Here is a 21838-nt window from a genome sequence, read left to right as displayed (position 1 = left end):
GCAAGTAACAGCGTCTCCAGAGTAGATTTGAATTTTCTTGTAATACAGGAGAAATTAAAGAAATTTCTGTGGTCTTTTAAAACTTCTTCAACGGGGAAGAATATGTCCTCATCGATGGATCTGTAAACTGCTATAGGGCTAACTTTGACGGATGTGTCGTCAACAGTGGAACAGTCTATGGAGGGTGCGTCGTCAGCTTGGACATCGTTGACATTTGCACCGTTGACAGTGGTGTTGCCGTCAAAGGAGGTGCCATCGACGGTGGGTAGAAAACAAAAAGAGATGTGCTGTTGACGGTGCTGACGATGAGGAGTGCGCTGATAGGCCTTGTTTGGAGATCTTTGTCTACCACTTTTTAAGCATCACCGGCATCGGTATGGAAGGGTTTACCTTGACCGATACGATAGCTGACAGCTGTTGTTTTGACGATGACCTCACTAGTTTGGATGGTGGTGAAGAGACTGTCGATATCATTGTGGTTGTAGTGACGACGAAGACTACCGCCGAGAAGGGGGGGGGGAGCAAGGGTCGACGACGACATCGACGGCTCAGACAACGAGGAATGTGCTGTTGACTGTGCTGCCGATGATGAGTGCGCCCACAGTACTGGTTTGGAGACCTTTGTCAACCACTTTTTAAGCAGCGCCGTCATCGGTACGAAAGCTTTACCTTGACCGAAACGAAAGTTGACTGTTGTTGTTTTGCAGATGACGACTTTGACAACTAGAAATAAATGTTCACCTTCTCAGGAGAGAAAATTGTCATCTTTGACTCAGGAAGAGATTTAGACAATGTTTTAATAATAGCAGTGGAGGCATAAGGCGTAGAAGGCTGAGAATGGCGCTTTTCTAAGGTAAGTACCTTCTTTGAAATTGAAGGCTGGTCCTCTGCCTTCGAAGGAGAAGAAGAGAGGTGTGGTTTTTTCGCTGCCTTACTTGCCTTTGAAGACAGAAGCTCCACAGATTTTTCGCTCTTTTTTGAGGAGACAGTTTTCAGAGTACTAGGACTGTACTCATTGGATAGACAGCATTCTCTGGTCTTAAGCTTCCTTAGCCACAGAAGTCGTCTAGCCTTCCTATCCTTCAGGATTGTTTGTGAAAATGTGTGGCAAATTTTACAGACTCTTACCTGATGGTCAGGGTGAAGGTAGTAAATGCATTTCTTATGAGGTGATAAGAATGAAGTCTCATTTTACCACAAGAATCGCAATGCCGAAATAAGGTTCTCTTAGCTGTAGACATGTTGTCCCAGTGATGAGAAGCTGTTGAGAAGCTTAATGAGAAAAGCAAAAGTGCAGTTTCTGAGAAAGAAATTCTGTCAGAAGGCCAGAAATTAGAAATACTGAGCAGAGCTCAGGGAGACTCCCATTACAAGACGTGCAGTAGAAAATTTGAGAGTCTGTAGCCTCTGTGGTGAGGGTTCCAAAGGATGCTGTCACCTGACTGATTAGACTTTGGGCCATTTCTAATTACTCTGACGAGCTATTAAAGTGAATGTCTTTTCAATTAACTGAAATGTAAAAAGTTTTACTTACTGCTTTATATGTACTGTGGGACTCCCACTTCGACGATAGGGAATGATTCAAGCATGTGAAATCTATGAAAGAACCAATACTGGAGAATATATGTTCCAACCAGAAGTAGACTAAAATCAGAGAACACAATTCAACAGAGCCACATGCATAGTATCCTTCCTTAGATAGGTAGCAATCAGAGCATATAGGTGGCACTTCGCCAACATCTTGAAGGCAATAATGTTCAGTGATGGATACACGTCCCTCTGATGCCAATTCACCTGGATCTCAGAAATGTTGTGTATCAGTACCCTTTCACTGCACAGGAAAAACTTGTGGATTGCTTCCTGCTCCAGCCAATTGGAGTACCACGATACCCTCCATGCAATTTAACTGTCCCATCAAAGTTGCCCCTAACCCAAGTAACTGCCAACAGTCATCAGAACCAATCTGTGGCCAAAGCCAAATTAGTCCTTACTGTCAGATAGTGACTATCCAAACACCAAGCCAGTTTCTGCTTGAGACAACAGGTAGTATGGCAGTATATTCAAGTGCCACAATAAACTACGGCCGGGCCACCATGAACCCCTAGAGAAAAAGCCACTCACAAAGAGCCATCAATTACTGCTAAAGAGATGATGGCCTGATGCGTGGAAATATATACCTATCCATGTCTGAAAATATGCTCCAGTGAATAGTAGCTATTAAGAAGTCTGCAGGAAGAATTTGTTCTGCTCATGAGGAGAGTACAGCTTTCTAAAGAGGAGCACACCAACAGATTATTGGTTTGCTCCTTGGAATAAAAAATAAAATAGAAGGCAATTGTACAATACACCTACAAACCCAGTTTGTGAAACATGCCATCACTGGTGCTATTACCCTTGTGAATCCGATCCGTATGAAATGGAAACAATGCCGAAAGCAAGCACTGTGAGCCTTGGTAAAAGACGGTAGGTTGACAAAATTGGAATGTGCAACTATGCGTTCATCAGATGCAATTCCATCAGAAAACTGCAAGACTAGATGAGCAACAGAGTCAACTACAATATCACCATCTTGAATGTGCTGATAAGCACAACATTATTGATGGATCATTGATCAGTACAGTTCTGTGAACCTTGAAGGTTTGTCACAAAAAAGCAGATAGAATATTAGCCACTGAACTCCCTAATGGGAACATTCTCTATTTCTTGAAGCTTGCAAAAAGATCCACACATTCTTTGAGTTGTTGTGTATGAGGAGTATGCTGAAAGACACTGACCAAAGGCATGGTTGCTCAAAAGAGTAACCTCTTAGGGGTCCTATCAATCTGAGACCATGGTCTTCAAATGGCCTAAGGAAAAATGCAGCAGATCCCTACCGACATCTGCCAGGGCAAAGTATAATCATGCCTCAAAAATCAGGACGAATAGGAACCATTTTCTTTACAGTGAAACCTGCCCACTTAGCTGGCAGAAGAAGAAGATGCTGCTATTAAAGAAGACAAATTCATCAATGGTGAGGTCAAAAAGGTATTGCAACTACTATTTCACATCATCCAACAGCCGAAAACAATCAGCACCTTGTAGGAAAACATAAAAGTCCTAAAGGTTACTAAGCAATGAATGACATTATCTGCAGCAAAAAGAAATGCATGAAGTTTAAAGACAACAGAAAACATTGGCTTGACCGCCATCTCGACTCTCGTCTAAGGATCAGAAGGACTATCTTTGTTAAGCGCCACTGAGAAAACAGATGCCCCACCCTCCCTTGGGTGCAACAGACGTGGCACCTTTTTTCACCTCAAGATTAAGATGATGTACGTGAACTTTGACATGCACTGCTCCAGCTCCCACCCTCAGCGACACCACCCAACAGACCCTGCTCACTTGGTCCCCGCTGATGACAGAAGACAACATAAAGACTATGAAGAGCATCCACTCCAGAGCACCCTCAGGCCCCTGCCCACCCCACATCTTCCACAGAGCCGTCACGACCATTGCACCCAAAGTAAGCCAGACAATCAACTGCTCCCTCGGAACCTCCTCATTCCCTCAACGACTGGAAGAATGCAGAAGTCAACCTCTCCTGAAGAAACTATCTGCAGACCCGATGGACCTCAAGAACTTCAGGCCCAACTTCCTGCTTCAATTCGCAGCCAAGGTCATTGAAAAGGCCGCTAACACCCAATTAGCAAACTTCATCTAAGCCAACAACATCCTGGACATCTCCAAAATCTGGATTCCATAGCAACCACAGCACCAAGACCACCCAACTCGCCACCACCGACGACATCCGATCCCTCCTCGACCAGGGCCAAACAGCCGCCGTCATCCTCCTTGACCTCTCAGCTGCCTTTGACATCGTCTCCCACCGCACACTAGCCACCAGATTCCATGATGCTGACATCTGCGGAAAGGCCCTTGACTGGATATGCTGATTTCTCAAAGGCAAAACTCAGCGAGTCAGACTCTTGCCCTACCTCTCGGAACCAACAGAGACCAGATGTGGAGTGCCCCAGGGATCCTCCCTCAGCCCTACCCTCTTCAACATGTACGTCACCCCACTTGCAACCATCGTCAGAAACCACAAGCTCAACATAGTCCCCTACGCCTACGACACCCAGCTCATCCGCACACTCACTGAAGAACCCAACATCACCAGACACAGCTTACAAGAAGGGATGAAAGCTGATGCCACCTGAACAAAGAAGAACTGCCTGAAACTCAACTCAGAGAAAACAGAAGCCCTCCTCCTTGGCTCCACCCCCTCCGCATGGGACAACACCAGGTGGCCCCCGACCTCGGAAATCTCCCCACCCCGACGGACCATGCACGCAACCTCTGCATCATTCTAGACCAGAGGTCTTCAAACTGTGAGGCGCGACCCCTAGGGGGTCTGTGGAGTCCTGGGATGGGGGTCCCGCATTTCCCAGCTTCACTTGTGCATGCAATCCAAAAGGAAAAAGACAGCCGTCCTGAGACGTCAAATTTAGATTGTTATCAGTTGAGTCTCTAGTGCTGTGAAAAGCTTTCTCGCCAGGGTGCCTGCTTACCTGATTGAAATGCATCTGTGCCTATCAATTAATCTCTAGTGTAACGGGTGATTGGGAGCCCGTTTTGGCTTCAATTGTTTAAATCACTCCAAGCTTTGTGATGACAAAGATTTTTTTTGTGGTAGTGCAAAGAGTTAACAACTGGGCTGTGAAGTGCTTGCTTTTAAATTTTAACTGCATCTACACAGCACTTTGTGCCCATAAAGTGGTGCTGAAGGGACAGTTATGTAAAAACAAATTGCAATACATCGCTATGGTATTACTAAAATCAACGTTTTGGAAGCCCTATTTATTGTAAAACTATTTGCACGTTTTGCAGCACTCTATCTTACACTGTGTGTAATGAAAGTATAAAATAATGACTTGCATATTCACAGTGCTTTCTGTCATAGGCTGTGACCTCATAGCACTAAAAAATACTCGTCACTATTCTCCACTGCACTAATCAAGGTTTAATTCTGTGGCTTTCTGGTTACACACAGAAATCTGCAATACAATAACTAATAGAGGTTTCATAATGTACTACAGGGCATTTCCCACTGAGTAACAACTTTTTTTATTTATTTTTCATTATGATGCCCATTATTTTATATGTAGATACCTGATGGTGAAACACCTAAAAATATACTAAATATTTTGGTGCTTATTTAGGAGAGGCTTGCATCAAAACACCACTGACCAGGGAACGGTGGAGGGTCACTAGGAGCACCGCAGCATTTCCGCGCTGCTTGTCAGCACAGTCACCGCCGGCCGCCGCATCATTGGGACATCGCGGCACGGCGAACTCCATTACCCAGCAGCGCCCAAGCGACCGGAAGTCACGCATGCCCTGTACCGCCCCCGGAGGTGCTCTAAAGACCAGCTAGAGCCCCCACCCCCCCGTCGCGGGACGCGTGCTGGCAGCGCCGGGCTAAGCCCGGGCAGAGGGCGGGCCGTCTGTGGCCATCAGGGGAGAGATGAGGCCGGGACGGGGCACCCCCCCTTTACAATTTCTGACCACGGAATGGGAGTAAATTAAAGACATAAGGTACTATCATCCAGTGATACTCTCCAGTTTATTACAGGTCCCTGCAGAGCTTTAACACAGCTGAACGTTTCCCTGGTGGTTGATTCTGACCCCGTTGTAACTGATAGAACCCATCTCGCTATGACCCGTGAGGAGGAGGAGACCAGGAATACTTCCTCCCAGAGACACTCTCTTAAGGGGTCAATGGACTATTTCATTAAGAGGGTAACTCTCCCTATTTCAAGTGAACTAGAGAGAATAGAACGATCCTCTGCATTGGATTGTCCCCCTAGCATATGTTCTCTTGTACAGACTCCTGATGCAGTACCAGATTTATCGCTACTGGACGAACTAAATAAATTATGCAAATCCACGTACGCTCCTGTGGAATCATGTAATGTGCAAATCAATGCCCCTATTTTCACTATAGCAGCCATTAGTCCCCAGCCCTGTAGACAACTCCAACTAACTGAAAACTCCCAGAATACTCCCCTTCTAGTACGACCAGAGTCAAATCTCAAACCTACAGGGTTACCACAGGTCTCCTCTATCGAAAGGAAGACAGATGGGGTTAAACAAATGGGGAGTCCGGCAAAGCAACAAAAACTAAACCCAAATTCTCCACTGCCCAACACTCCCAGCACTGCCAGTACAGCACCTGTTCAGGCTTCTCTATTGGCCTCGATCGAAAGAATGTTGGAAACATTAATATCACCCCTGATAGAAAAAATTATCAACTTGGGGATAGGCTCACGGGTGTCGAGGAAATGATTAAGGCTAACTCGCCACTCACAAAAACCCTGGCAGGACTTTCCCAGTCACAGCGCCCAGCCCCCACAGAAATGCCTAAATCCGTCATACAAAGCAAGACTACTCATAATCAATTAGTCAACCCACAAAAGACAGCTCTGAACCCCTCGAAAGCAGGCCCAACAGCATGGAGCTCTTACTCCAGAGCAGGGCCGAACAAAGCATCTAGGTTACATAAGGGGTTACCGGCAAACTGTGAGAATATGCCATACAAAGCCAATCTCCTACATTTGCCACCGGAGGCCACTCCATTTATGTGCGTCCTCGCGGGAGTACCAGAACTGACCAAGGGGAACAATGAAAGACAACAGGATCTAAGAAATAAAGTCATGTTCTGGCTAACCAAAAATAGACCTCTGCCAACCAACATCGATGGTACTATACTATCTGTCAGAAGGGTGGGCTGGCTAGGACCTTTACCAAAAGACCTTGCAGGAGATCTGATACTTGTAAAACTTAGGAGCAAATATGTCGTCCCACATCTCCAATCATGGCAGCCACAAATAGGAGATGGTCCCATATCCACCTGGAGCATACGTGATTTCTACCCCAGAACATTATATGTCCCATGAAATGAAATGAAATGAAATGAATGAAACTTATATAGCGCACGACTTACCCTAGGGCATCTCCGCGCTTGCTTAGGGAACCCGTCCTGGTATTCCCCTGTGAGATAACCCTGGCAGGGTATCCACAAGGTGAAAGCCAGGCATCCCACCACGAGGGGCTGTTGTGGAGATTAAGCAAGCTATTGCCCAGAGTCGCAGAGTGTGAACCCGTGAGTCGAGAAGGCACTGGAGCGAGAATTATCGAGTCTGTGGAATTTTTGAGCCCAAGACCCGCCGAGGCGGGGAATTGAACCCTGGTCCAGGGCCGAATTCAAGCTCCAGGTCTGCCGCCTCTAACCCCTGAGCCACACTTCTCCAGTCAAAAAGCCCAATGCAATTACATGAAGGGTAGAACTGGATTTGTTTCGAGTGGCCACTTCACCCCCATTTTTAATCAATTTGAACCACTCTTTAATCAATTTGAACCACTCTTGGGTCAAACTTTGATGAATTAAAATGTATGGACAGAGACACTATTTAAAAAAAAAAGTAATGATTTAAACCATTTTTATCTGGTAACAATTCTTTATCACTCTGTTTTATTCACTGTCTGTCTTTATGGAATTACACTTTCATTGAACTTTTTGTTATTTTATAGTGTATGTAATATTACATGTTACGCTTTTATGGTTATATTTTTAACCAAATAAAATACTTTGATTGATTGACTTGCTTATTCACAGTGCTTTCTGTCATAGGCTGTGACCTCATAGCACTAATAAATACTTGTCACTATTCTCCACTGCACCAATCAAGGTTTAATTCTGTGGCTCTCTGGTTACAGACAGAAATCTGCAATACAATAACTAATAGAGGTTTCATAATGTACTATAGGGCATTTCCCACTGAGTAACAACTTTTTTTATTTATTTTTCATTATGATGCCCATTATTTTATATGTAGATACCTGATGGTGAAACACCTAAAAATATACTAAATATTTTGGTGCTTATTTAGGAGAGGCTTGCATCGCCAGAACATCACTTTTTTTTTTAACGCTCCGGCGGCGCAAGCTTCTCAACCATATCTATGAGGCGGTGCAAAGTCACCCTGCATGGCTTTGCATTGCCTCATAGATATGGAGTAAGACATAGCAGTGCAAGTCACTGCATTGCCTTACTCTGCATCAAGGAGATGTTCCATGGGCTTTGTGTGGGGTTCCCACGCAACACCCATGGATTTTGATGCTGCCACATATTTACAAAATCAAGTAAACCTGGGGCAGCTCCAAAAACGGACGCCTCCCCAGCGGAGGCGTAACAAGGAGAAATGTTTTCATTCCTCCTAATTTTTTCCTCTTTCCATGTGTGCTACATAGCATGAGGAAAATGCCTCTCCTGATTGTTTTTGCGAAGGAAGGTGTCCCTTCCTGTACAAGAACAATCCTGCCTATGATGGTGCTAAGCAGCTATGTGTGCGCCAAAGCAAGGGAATAGGACAGGAATACACTGTATTTCATAAATATGGTGCATACCTGCCCTTTCACATTGGCATAGAGCAGTAAGAAGAACTGCAGCACTGCAATACAACAATTCCTCATAAATGAGGCGCTTTGTTTTTAGCTGCACCGTAGACTACACCCCCACGCTCACCAACCTTTGGTTTGCTAAACACGGTTTAATATCATTTCCCCACCATAAAAATTATTTGCTGTGGGAATTTGGGGCGTTTATGGTTGTCAATGATGAGGAGTACCAGGTTCTAGAACTTTTTGTCAGAAGGGGGTCCTTATGCCTAAAAATGTTTGACAAGGGGGTCTAAGCATCAAAAAGTTAGAAGACCTCTGTTCTAGACTCATTGCTCACGATTAGCCGCCAGGTCAACACCGTATCCTCAGCCTGCTTCAACACCTTCTTCATACTCTGAAAAATGTTCAGAAAGATCCCACTCGAATCCAGAAAAATGTAATGCATGCCCTCATCAGTAGCAGACTGGATTACGCAACGTCCGCTATGCTGGAATCATCAAGAAACTACTTCGCAAACCCCAGACTGATCCCAGACATCCCCCATCACAACCACATCACCCAACACCTACGCAATCTCCATGGTCACTGGCTCCCCTTCGAAAGAAGAATAACCTTCAAGCTCCTCACTCATGCATACAAGGCCCTTGCCTTTGCCTAGCTTGTCTCCTTTCTGGTAAAGAATTGGCTTGGTAGTTTAGTCTGCCCTGTTCCCATGATGCACTGGGCCAGGGACAGACTGATTTGCATATAGCCAGGTTCTGAGCTGGGATGGGGCAGTGAGATAAATAACGGTGATGGATCAAGCCCTGATCTTTGGACTGGGTAAGAGTGGTCTGCTCAATTCAGACACTCCGTTCATCACCACCCCCTTTTGTAAATACAAGGCCCTCCACAACATCGAACTAGAAAACCTAAACAACAGCCTCTCCTCCCATACAGCCAAGAGACACCTCCAATCAGATGACCTCTCTCTGGCCACCATTCCACGCATCTACAAGACCAGAACGGGAAGAAAGTCCTTCTCCTACCTCGGAGCCAAGGCCTGGAATGACCTTCTCCTCACCTCTGGCAAATCCCTACACTGCTCTAGTTCAGGAGGACCTCAAGACCTGGATCTTCGGATGCCCCAGCACTCAACGCAGCTGCCCCCTTCTCCTCCCCCATGCCGCCTTGAGACCCTTGCGGGTGAGTAGATGCGCTTTACCAACCCTGATTGATTGATTGAATGGTGAACTACGTATAAATGGATGTCAAAATAAATAAAATAGAAATAGAAAAGATTTTTTGTTAAAATCCTATGGTTAGTGACAACGCACAATCAAGTAAACTGTACTTTGTTTGATTACATACCTTTTTAAGTTTACTTCGAATTGTGTTTGCTGAAAAGTTTAAAGATTCATCTTCCATGTCAACCTTGGGAATTTCTGGTAGCTTTGGTCCGATAATCATTTCTCCTTCTGTGTCTGTTCCAAATAAAGAATATGTACTGCCTTCATCTCTTTTTCTCTTACGCTCTTGCAATTGGGTTGTTCTTGGCATAAACCTATTAATTGCATTATTTGAAGGATTGACTATTTGTTGCACGTCTTGCATGAAATGAGTCTGGTCACAACTTGTATTACTGTTGTCACTGATGCACTGCGGTAAGCGTAGAGCAGTCTGTAAATGATCATGAGAAAAAGCAACTGTGGTATTTGTGGACGGAACCTGAGAAAGTGATGAATCAAAAGGATAACTGGTTTGCTGACACAGGCTTGCACAAGGTTCTGCCTCGGTTGTGCTGGAAACGGATGGTCCTCTTTGATACTGGGGCCCAAATTCCCTTGACACCACAAGTTTAGGAGCATGTTTCTTTTCCACAAAGCAATCTTTAAAGAAAACAAGTTTAAAACAAAATGATTATCCATTTAGTTTATTTTGCAGTGATTAATTAATATGGCTTATAGCTCGAAAAATTTTCTACTGAAATCTAATATTGGATACTCAACTTTTTATGTTCAAATTGTAACACAAAAGATTACCAGGCCTCAGTCAAAAACACAAAACATCATCTTCACCTAACAAGAGTAATTATAGTATTTCTGAATTCAGTTGGTAATCTTAAGAAAGCCTTGCATGTTTTATTTATTTCTTAACAAAGAACCTGTTACATTAAATTGTCTTTTGACGTAACACATATTAGAATGAAGAGGAAAATTGTATATTGACAATTATTTGGTTACTTTTCTCAAACTAGTCTTCCAGCATTGTTAATTTTAAAAAGTTTGCATTCTGTAGTTGTAATTTTTTTTTAGCCTGTCCTAGCAAAGGAGATTACAATGTGCACTGGCTGGGACATCACCAACAAGTATAAAAACAAGCATTTGCAATGCAATAGGTCTTGCATTAGGAAAGTTTGAGCTATTGGTATTGTAAATGACACTTTTTTTTATTTATGTGTTGGTTTTGAAAATAGCGAAATTAATAGCTTTGTCATTTACAATGCCAATATGTTTAACTTTCTCAAATGTGACACCTATAGCATTTGTAATGCAATATGTGTTGTATTTACGTGACTTAGGTGTATTGATCTTACAAATAACAATGGCTTTTATTTTTTTTAAATAATTAATACTTAAATAAAAGTTATTGTAATTTATAATGGCAAGAGCTTAAACTTTTGTAAATAAGTTTTGTGAAGTGAGGGCGATAGATAGAGTGAGGGCAATATATAGAGCGAGGACAATAGATAGGGCGAGGACAATAGATAGGGCGAGGACAATAGATAGGGCGAGGACAATAGATAGGGCGAGGACAATAGATACGGCGATAGCTAGAGTGAGGACGGTAGATGGAGCGAGGACGGTAGATGGAGCGAGGACGGTAGATGGAGCGAGGACGGTAGATGGAGCGAGGACGGTAGATGGATAGATGGAGTGAGGGCGGTAGATGGATAGATGGAGTGAGGGCGGTAGATGGATAGATGGAGTGAGGGCGGTAGATGAATAGATGGAGTGAGGGCGGTAGATGGATAGATGAGTGAGGGCGGTAGATGAATAGATGGAGTGAGGGCGGTAGATGGATAGATGGATTGAGGGCGGGAGATGAATAGATGGAGTGAGGGCGGTAGATAGATAGATGGAGTCAGGGCGGTAGATAGATAGACAGAGTGAGGGCGGTAGATAGATAGACAGAGTGAGGGCGGTAGATAGATAGTCGGAGTGAGGGCGGTAGATAGATAGATAGATAGATAGATAGATAGAGTAAATCTGTTTGTCACAAATTAAGCACTAGGAAAGCAGCACCAATTCCAAAGGCCACACAAGAAATTCTGTAAAGACACAAACCGTGAGCAAAAGGCAGGACTAAGAAAATAAAAGTCACATTGAGCGAACAAATTTACCTGTTTCCCCCCCGCCTCCCCAACATTACCTTAGGAAGGATGCTGTAGGCGGTTATATGTAGATGGCAGCATTATTGCCTTATATCTCCACAGCATAAGCCTGTGTGGGCACCACAGAGAAGCACCGCAAACAGCGGATACAACTGTGTTCTGTTAGTGGCATGGTGAGCTTTAAAACGGGTGTGTTCATATAGCGAGAGTAACGCTTGCCCAAAAGGATATAGTTTTAAAATCGGATATTGATAATTTGGTGGGGGAACTGGGTCACTAGCACCACTGCAGTCCTTTATTAACTACTACACATGCCTGTCTTCATAAACACATTACTTACCTGTAACCTGCCCCATAAATCTATATTTACATTCACATGTAAATCTATGTGGCATTGTGTGTCCGGAGAGCACCCATAAATGTTGCTGGGCTGACGAAATTATGTGCCCCAAAAAGTCAAATTTACTGAAAACAGCTGCTGCTAAAACACTATTAATGTTTAGTCCATATACTCTTCTTTCAGGTACATTCCCCCCCCAAACAAATCAGATTGGGAAGCTGCTGCCTCATGAAACACCGCCACTTCATTATTTGCAAATTAAGCATTACGAAGGCAGCAGTAGCTACGTGGTTACTGAGCAATGTAACTAAAAGGTTTACGAAACTAAAAGCCACATATTAAGTTTAAAGGGCACGCCTAAAACATTAAAAGCAGATATTGTGAACAAAGGCACAATACACAGTGAAGTGTAAAAGCCAAACATTATGTCCAAAAGACTCGTATATAGGTAAAGAAGGTTTGTGTGGCCTGAAAAGGACACATTCGGATTCCAAAGAATGCACAAGAAGCACTTTAAAAGAACAAATGGTGTCTGCTTTAGGCATAGGCGAGGGACAAGGATAGGTTACGCGAGAGCTTGAGACTAAGAGAGGGAGAGAAATGGAATTATTAGGTGTGTTTACGTGAGAGAGAACCAGAGGTCGGGAGATGGGAGACAATTTAAGAAGGGGCAAAGAGAATAGGAGTAGGAGAAAGAGGGGCAAAGTGAAACATAACAGGGACGAGGAGAGAGGGGCATGGGAGAAAATGAGGAAGCAAGCACCGGAGGCATTAGCATAACGAGGGACAGCGGGAGAGAAAAGTGAGGAATATAAAGTGTTACAAAAAAGTGGAGACAAATTAAAGGGGCAAAGAGAGCGAGATAGAGGAGCAGGAGAATGAGTTTGATAGAGACAGAAGAAACAGAGAAGAAAAGAGGGCGCTAAAGAAAAGGATTCAGTGAGAAAACCGGGGGGGGGGGCGAGCAGTACGATACAAACAGAACACGAGTGAAAGATAGAACAGGGAGTCAGACAGAATGATCGATAGTACAACAGAAATATACAAAACGGAAGTCATAACTGACAATTAAATCTAAGGGTAACAAAATATTTCATATAGCTACAAAACAAACCACTGTTCTCAACTCCACTGATAACATTTTTAATCAACGTCTCTTATTAATTATTCCACAGATACAGAGATCAGCGTGGTGACGTGCAAATCCGAAGTGCATCTAACACGAAAAACAACATAAAGTACCGAGGGTCGTTCCGCTAATCTGTACTTGCTTGTTTTTTGTATTGGGGACCTGTGCAGGTAGTGTAACAATGGCACACGTGCGTATCGCAGACTGCTGTACATACAATATAATTAAACCGCACATGCAACTTTTTATTAATAAAGTGTGCCGGAAAACGTCCAATAAAACAAGGAAACATGTTTCTCGATAAACTAGAAAGTTAGTAACTGAGGTGTGCTTCCACCAGCCCTCGCTCAGAAATGCAAGTGTCACCTAGAGGTGGGATGCGCCAGTCACCTGGCTCAGTCTTGGAACCTCGAGCCTAAAAGAGAACCGGGCATGACGCTATTTGGCCTAGTAAATACAGATGCCCAGCATACATGGGAGAAAAGGGGGTGGTGATGATAAAATGCAAATGTGATGCAGGAAATGAGCCTGGCAAGCACTCAAACCATGAAAATATGACGGCGCCTTTTTCACAATAACGGACTCGAGCGGACCAGCCCCATTTCATGTTAATACAAACATATCTGCACATTTATAGATTTTGCCCCCACCCCCGAGCTAATTCCAGCATATCTGCGTTCGCCTTTACCCAGCGCACCAGGGCATATCTGTCTTCTACGGACAGGCTAGTGTTTCCAACAGCTCCTCTGCTGATGCGTGTGCAGAAGGCATTACCGAGGCGAAGCAGTTGTCCTCTTTCGACTATCATTATTAACTAGGCAGGGGACATCTTCCTCTCTCCATTGATTTAAATGAGGCCCTAACACTCAGTGCTATGTCACTTCAGGAAAAAGCGGGAAGCCTGCTCTCTTCAGAATAACTTTGTGCTGTTTTACTTGCAATGCGGTTGATTGAACATGTTAACGATATATTCAGTGATAGAAAATTCGAACATATTGCACATAAAACATTATGTTTTGTGGCCTGAAACTTGACCATGTTTATTTCGTGTCGGATAATATTTTAATAAACCGCAAATGGTAAATGATGGTTGCCCAGAGCAAACAAGCTCTTGGCATTGCTGTGGGGAGGGAGAAGGAGAAATGCGAGTCACGGCCGCCAGGCCGTGAAGTGTGAAGCAGTGGGTGGGGAAGCAGATCCCTTTGAAGCTGCTGGGCAGAAATGCGAGTCATGGCCTGATGGCCGTGAAGTGTGAAGCAGGTGGCGGGGAGGCAGGAGCAAATGGTAAGGGGAGCCTTTGAAGAGCAAGGCAGGGGGATAGAAGCGCGTTCACGAGCACATGCACTTCTACAAATCCTGAGCTTTCTGGTTTGACTGCAATAGGTCTCTCTACGAGACCTAATCAGGGGTACCAGCCTTTATATCGCTGCCTTTACCACACATGTACGTTTTTGTGCCTTTGCCACACTTGGTAAGTATTGGTACGGTAAATATAAATAAATTACATGTATGGTTAGTGGTGGGTAGTGCTAAAGAGCGGTAAGGGTCATTTTAGGGTAGGGTAAAGGGGGCTTTCCCCACAAGAAGAAAAAAGCAATTGAAAACAAGAGCTGACGGAGACACTCATCGCATAAACGAACAAACTGCATGCTGGATGTTGCAGTCTTCTCAAAGGTGAACACTGAGCAGCGTGAGTGTCCTCAAGTGCGATGTGGTTGGGGCGTGGCCTACACTACTTCAGGGGGTTGGGCAAACCATTAAAAAGAGAAACTTACGGACTTCCTGTACCTGAGGTATCTGAAGAGGCAAATTGCCATACCGCGTCATGCCAAACTAAATGAATGCTGTTTACAAGCCCCACTATGTTCCCTCATCTCTTTTACGGAAGTAGATAATTTTGGATGTTAGCGTGGAGCCATGGCCACGCATTGGGGACCCTTCCTTTAGTGTTCCAAGGTACAGTGGCACATACCTGGACCGCCACTGAATCCCCAGAAGCGGTGTCTTTGTTGTCGACTGAAAATCCATCAAATATGGACAGACGTGGTCGTGGACCAGGGTCAGCGGACTCGATAATTCTCGCCTCGGTGCCTACTCTAACCAGGGATCACACTCAGCAACTCTGGGCATTAGCTTGCCTCATCTCTACAACGGCCCCCCACATTCGCCGGGGATGCCTGGTTTCACCTTGGAGATACCCAGTAGGGACCATCTCACAGGGATAGCCAGGACGGGTTCCCCAGCGGTCTACAGCGCCACGACGCCTCAGGGCAGCAGTGCGCTTTACAAGACACATACACAATTGAAAACAAGAGCTGACGGAGACACGCATCGCATAAACGAACAACCTGCATGCTGGATGTTGCAGTCTTTTCAAAGGTGAACACTGAGCAGCGTGAGTGTCCTAGAGTGCGATGAGGTTGGGGCGTGGCCTACACTACTTCAGGGGGTTGGGCCAACCATTTAAAAGAGAAACTTACGGACTTCCTGTACCTGAGGCATCTGAAGAGGCAAATCGCCGAAACGCGTCATGCCAAACTAAATAAATGCTGTTTATAAGCCCTGCTGTGTTTCCTCATCTCTTTTACGGAAGCAGATAATTTTGGAGATATATATATATATATATATATATATTACCTACTGGCGGTCGCCAGTAGGTAGTTATAGTTAGGATTGTTTTCCATAGGAAATCCATAGGAAATCCTCAACATTCTATTTGGAATAACTTTGGCCCTGGTTGACGAATCTTAGCGAATTTGTCATAGAAGATGGCTCGGTCCGCTGCGCTCCTTCCCTGAAAGTTTGGGGGGGATTGGTCAAGTGGGGGCTGAGATATAAGGGGGGTCCCAAAACGTGTTTTCTACATGTTATTTTCCATAGGACCTTTAGACTCGGCTACAGGTCGAACGGCTGAATGGATTTATAAGAAATTTGGCAAAACTGTAGAGTCCGGTTCGCAGATTACGCTTTTTTCGGAATGGTGTAAATCTGTTCAGTAGTTGTTGAGAAAATTAAAGTTAAAGTCAATTATATATCTATAGGCTCGCACGCACTCAAGCGACTGCGCGTGAGCGTAATTTTTTTTGCTGCGTGACGTCTGTTAACGTTCGATTCGAAGGAAATCAGGAAGTTTTGTTCGCCATTTTGGCACTGCGAGTAAATATATTGTTCATTTCAAAGCGTTGAAACATGGAAAGGGGAGAAGGTAGAGATTGTTTTGCTGCGTAGCTTTTCTCGGGGTGTGCAGTAAGGGCGTTAAACGCAAAAAGATATAATTTTTTCCCGAAAAAAAAATACGGTGTGCGCCCACCCGGTCGCGCACACCTATATACAAGAGTGTGAAAATGGAGATAAATCAGAAGTTTGAGTGGTTAGATATAAGGTGGCTCTGAAAAGAGCCCTTGTGTTAATTGAGTGTTTTCTGCATTTATAAGTAAGTACCGATGCAGAGCCTGATGTTGCAGAGGAAGATTCTGTTTCCCTCATTCGTGAAATGAACACCGTCTCTCCTATAGACGTCTTGCATGTGGTATCGCAAGTTGTTGTGGTAAATAGAACCCATGCTATAATCTCTGAGGAACGCAGAAACAGATTTATTTACATGTCTCCTTGCTTTCTCAAATTGTGCACAATGTTGATTGGACCAATTCCATTTCTGTCTTTGGCATATATTGGAATAAACCAAGGCAGATTGAGGAAAAAGTGTCATCAATTGTCGAAAGGTGTCTTTTAGAAGCATTTCCAGACCTACCCCAGTGATTGTGCCTAGATCGTTCCCACCACAGTGCACAATTATAAGGTCTGGTTCTGGGAGATGCATAAAAGTTTTCACCAATGGAATCAATTGGTGACATTTCAATCCTCTTTTGGCAATCCATGTTATGTGTACATTTGGTAAGCCGAGGTTGCAAATTCGTCTGCTTACTGCATATTTTTCACTCCAGTGAATATAACTGTGTCCTATTAGCCAGACCTTCATTTTCAAGGGATTTGTAGTCGTCCTCCGATCGGTTCTGGAAGTGGAATGGGAGTTAGAAGTTGAAATTCTAAATAAAGAAAAAGGAAGAGGCTGGGTGTGGTTAAAAAAATAAAAATGATTGGTTGATTGTAATAAGTGGAGATTGAACAGTACGTTGCATGTTAATGTTTATGTTAAACGAAAAGTACTATTGGGTGTGAAAAAACAAGACATGTAACAGAGCTGTGGATTGGCAGGTGTTTCTGGAGGGAAAATAGTCTTCTTAGTTTGTTGTAGAACGTTGAGACATGAACTTTTGACCTGTGCCTTCAGCAAGGTGCAGAATGAGGTGTAACCATGGAAACAGCCGGAGATGGCAGTTGGGGATGGGTTCACTCTTTGGTGCCTCTGCATCTGCACTCTGTTCTGTGGTGGCAGGCGGAGAACTGTTTGTTATTGTGGAGATGAAAGGGTGATAAGGAGAGAAATAAGACATAGCGTTTGGCCTGTAGAAGCGTGGGAGCAGTGATTAAGTCTGAGTGAAGCAGAACTGTGGCGGTGCTTGGTAACAGTAAAAAAAATTTTTTAACAGTGGTATAACTGTCTGTACGGTGCGCGACCTACTAAGAAAGAGTTCACAGGCCGTAATTGGCTTGCAAGTTCTAGTATCAGTAAGTGAGGTCGAGAAAAGAAAACATTCAGGACTTTATTTATGAAGGCCTTGCGCCACCGGTGCGTCACTTTTTCCCATTTTAAAAAATGAGGCACCGGCGGCGGAAGGTCTTCATAAATAAGGTCCTCAGTGTCTACAGTTAAGGTTATGTGGAACCCATGAATAGTTTTTCAATATGAAATCATTTCAGTTGAGATTATGGATTAAAAGAGAAACCGTGAATATTTGAAATGTTTATTTAGAAATGTACTGTTTTAAAGGCAAATCATTATGTAATATGAGTACAGAAATTGCAAAAAACACAGTAATTGGTATTGTCAGTAGTACATGGAATACAAACGCTATCGTTGAAGAAAAATGAATATAGTTGGAAAAAAACATTGTACACTCTTATAAGGAAGTATATCACATTTTAATAAATGGAAGAAGGTCTCTGGCCTTTCAGTTAGGGAACAATATATAAAATGCAAGTGGTTATACATCATTACTTTATCAATCAGCTGTCTACATGCGAAGCACTATCAAGTTTGTGTTATGTTACTGTGTACGGGGAAAAAAAGGCGCCAAAAGCGACAAAATGGCGAGAGGTGCATGTATGTAATCTGTTGGATGGTGCGCAAATCAGTATTGAGGAGAACTACTGTATTGAGATATCTTTTGAAGGTTGCAGTATTGCATTTGAAATACAGCACAAGTAACAATGGAAATATTGTTGAAAGAACATATTTTTCTGTAAAGTATTTTAAATTAATAAAATTATAGAAAATTAAAGGAGCAGAGGCGTGTGAGGCGGAAATAAGCAGTTGAGAGGCGGAATGGCGTTTACAGTTATAAAAAACTCGTTTAAAATTTACACATTAATTAGGGTACATGTAGCATATATTAGCGAGTTTTGCATCGAGTACGTTTGAAATAACCTTACATAAGATATGCAATAGAATTGTTGAGATTAGACTGTAAAAAAATAAAGTTGAAAATCGAGTAGCTGAAGAAACAAATGTAGTCCACATAAAAGATCAAAATTTAAACAACACGAAATCATAATGTCCACTGTTAGTAAAGCCAATAGGTCTGTTCTTCAAAAGAAAATATGGAAAAGAACGTGAAGAATAGAGGGAAGCAAAAGGAAATGAGGACGTCAATGGTTTGTATAAGAGTTATTGAAGCATTGTTTAGGCAAAATAGGTAGCTTCTGCTTGTAACAGGAAATCACTTTTATCATTTGAAAGTATGTCAGCCATCCAATGGAAAGAGTAAAGCAGTACTCATGATCTGTTAAAATCGGAGCCTCTTTTATTATCAGAGGGCAGGTCGGTGGGTTTTCGATGTAGTTCTCTGTTAGGAAAGAGTTAACCGTCCATTGTGTAGGCAAAGTATGCAGCAAGTGCTTCTAACAGGAAATCACTGTTATCATCTGAAAACATGTCAGCCATCCAATTGAGAAGAGGAAAGGAGCATTCATGATCTGTCATTATTGGAGCGTCTTTTACCATCATAGGGCAGCTCGGTGGGTTTTCGATGTAGCTCTCTGTTAGGAAATCTTGCGCCGCTGCGAATATATTCCAATGACCCAGAACTCCTTGTATCGCTGCAAAGGCCATAAACCCTCCGTTGTAACAAAGCTGTTCATGATCAAGTAACGGATTCATGAGGTGATTGTAATTCGGTTCAGGAGGTACCAAATTGCAGAGACATAAATCCAGGGCCCACGTGAAATCACAGCTCAGGCAATGAAATACAGGCTGCACACAGGTGAAATACGAATATCGAAATGATAATCAATAGGAAGTATTCAAAGTTGAGAGTGGTAAGGTGCCGTAGTACAGAAGCATTCTCTGTCGAAATAGTTCTAAGTGGTCCGGCTCGTTTGCGAAGGCAGGAGGGACATCCATTTTGAATTTCCCAAGATGGTAAAGGAAACGGCGCAGCACTGCCGGTTGTATAGCAACTCCACAGAATTAGGTCGCCGGCTATGCAGTGGAGAGGAGCAGAATGACTTGATACATTTTCTAGGAGTCTAGTCACTTATATATTGCTTAGTAGTTATCAAAAAAGTAGCTTTTCTTGAACTGGAGGATGTGTTAAAAAATAAGGGAGTGATTTGAGGAAGTTGTAAAGCAAGGTCAATTTTTTTTTACATCAATGCTGTTTTCTGTGAATGTTAGCTAAGTGAAAGATATGTGTGTGAGCAGATGCAACGTTCAGTTTTAAATGTGACAATGGCGCTGTTGTTCATGTCTTCCGATTCAAGGTCGGTATTCGCTGCCAAATACAAAGATCAAGAAACGCTTGCGTGGGGTAGATAGTCTGCATTCTTAAAGGAAAGCAAATGAAGGGTTATTTTTACCGCGTTAGCATTGTCGTTTAAAAAGTTACAGTGATTTCCATTATATGTTAAGAAAGTGTCACTGATGAAGACTAAAAATAAATCCTTATAAATAACAGGGACTGGTGTATTTTAGAAAAGGTGTGTAACATTACATGAATTGTGAAAAAAAATAATGTAATTGAAAGTGTATGGTTTGAAAATGAAAAGTAGAGGTTTATAGTTCACGTTTTGAAAGCAGTTCTAGAGGGTCAGATGCATGATAGATTTATAAAAAATAGAACACGTTTTTAAATAGTATTATGGAAAAAATATGTGCCTTTATGTACTATTTACATTATCTGCCTGTTGCCTATTCTTTGAGTTTTAGTAATCCTGTGTCTTATAAGTTTTCCAGGGGCGGTTTCAGGTTCATGGTGGGTTTGGGCAGGGAGGGTAGGTTGGGGGTTTGTAATAGGGGGTCCGGGTGGGGTGGAGTGCGGAGTTTAGTGAAGAGTGAGGGGGGCGGGGGGTTAGGGTGTTTGGTAATGGAGCAGAGTCAGAGGACGCCACATTTCTGTTATGGGGTGCCACGGAAATATGTATTTATTCTCAGAGGTTTATTATATTAAGGATATATATCAACATGGTGGCTCTTGTCGTTTTGTGGTTCTGTGCATGTTTATAATGCTGGCCCTGTAGTTTTTGTTTATGGACCTTATTACGACACACAGGGGAGCCACGTTGCACAGTTGGAGATCAGAGACTTAGGAAATAAAACTTTGTAATTGTAATTTTTTCTTAAGGGGAGGCTTTAAAAGTTTTTCGAAAAACTGGTTTTCCAGGGAAGTGGGTGGTTTGTTCCGTGTAAATTGCAGAATAGAAACTAGTAAGAACCAATTGGAAGTGTTGTTTTAAAGTCACATGACTGCACATGCGTGTCTCGACGCCTGTTCGCGATAGGTGGGTGCGCGCACCCGGTCGCGCACTAAAAGAAAGCGGCGAGAAAATATCAGGTAATATGCTCTTGAAGCTTGTTTTGGTACAAAGAGTTAGTTCTGAAAAGAACTTTTTTTTTTTTTTTTTTGGAAACAAGTGTTATGATGCTTTTGATTTCTTAAAGTTGCTACGACATTTTTCAGTATGTCATACTATCCAAATAAAGTGAAGAAATGTAACTTTTCCTGGAGCATTTATTACTCTCAATTTTGTGTTTAATTAGAATAAAGCTTTGCTCTCCGTATACAAGAAGTTTTCCACAGTTCTTGCATTTCATGTGCACGTTCGCCAGATATGGTTTCAAGTCCATTTCAGCACTCGATGGAGATACAGGTCGTCCACCGGAAGATGTGCTGATTACTTCTGATGGTAATAGCGTGGCCTCCGTTTTTCTTGTCAAAGGTGGTCGCTCATTTCCTTCAGATTCGGAAGATGAATGCGGAACGGTAGCCATTGTAGCGAAGTCTTCAGGAAGATGTTCGACGTTGTTCTCTCTTGAGAGTAGAAAAGAAAGTGATGGAAGTGGGTGGAGTGCTGCGTGTAAATTCCAGAATAGAAACTACCAAGAACCAATTAGAAGTGTTGTTTTGAAGTCACATGACTTCACATGCAAGTGTCAGGT

General features: G+C 43.1%; 1 protein-coding gene across 1 annotated transcript in view; it reads right to left on the bottom strand.

The window, feature by feature from the left end:
• The window catches only part of RBM48 (RNA binding motif protein 48), a 106177-nt gene that overhangs the window by 20870 nt on the left and 63469 nt on the right, over positions 1 to 21838 (bottom strand). The window contains exon 4 of the mRNA XM_086941866.1: positions 9790 to 10307. Coding sequence (XP_086797992.1) covers positions 9790 to 10307 — 518 coding nt within the window. The remainder of the gene's footprint in view (positions 1 to 9789; positions 10308 to 21838) is intronic.

Source organism: Lissotriton vulgaris, chromosome 10, assembly GCF_964263255.1.
Source record: "Lissotriton vulgaris chromosome 10, aLisVul1.2, whole genome shotgun sequence".
In the NCBI taxonomy this organism is placed as follows: Eukaryota; Metazoa; Chordata; class Amphibia; order Caudata; family Salamandridae; genus Lissotriton; species Lissotriton vulgaris.
Note: the sequence above shows the minus strand (reverse complement) of the source record. Positions and strands in the feature narration are given on the sequence as shown.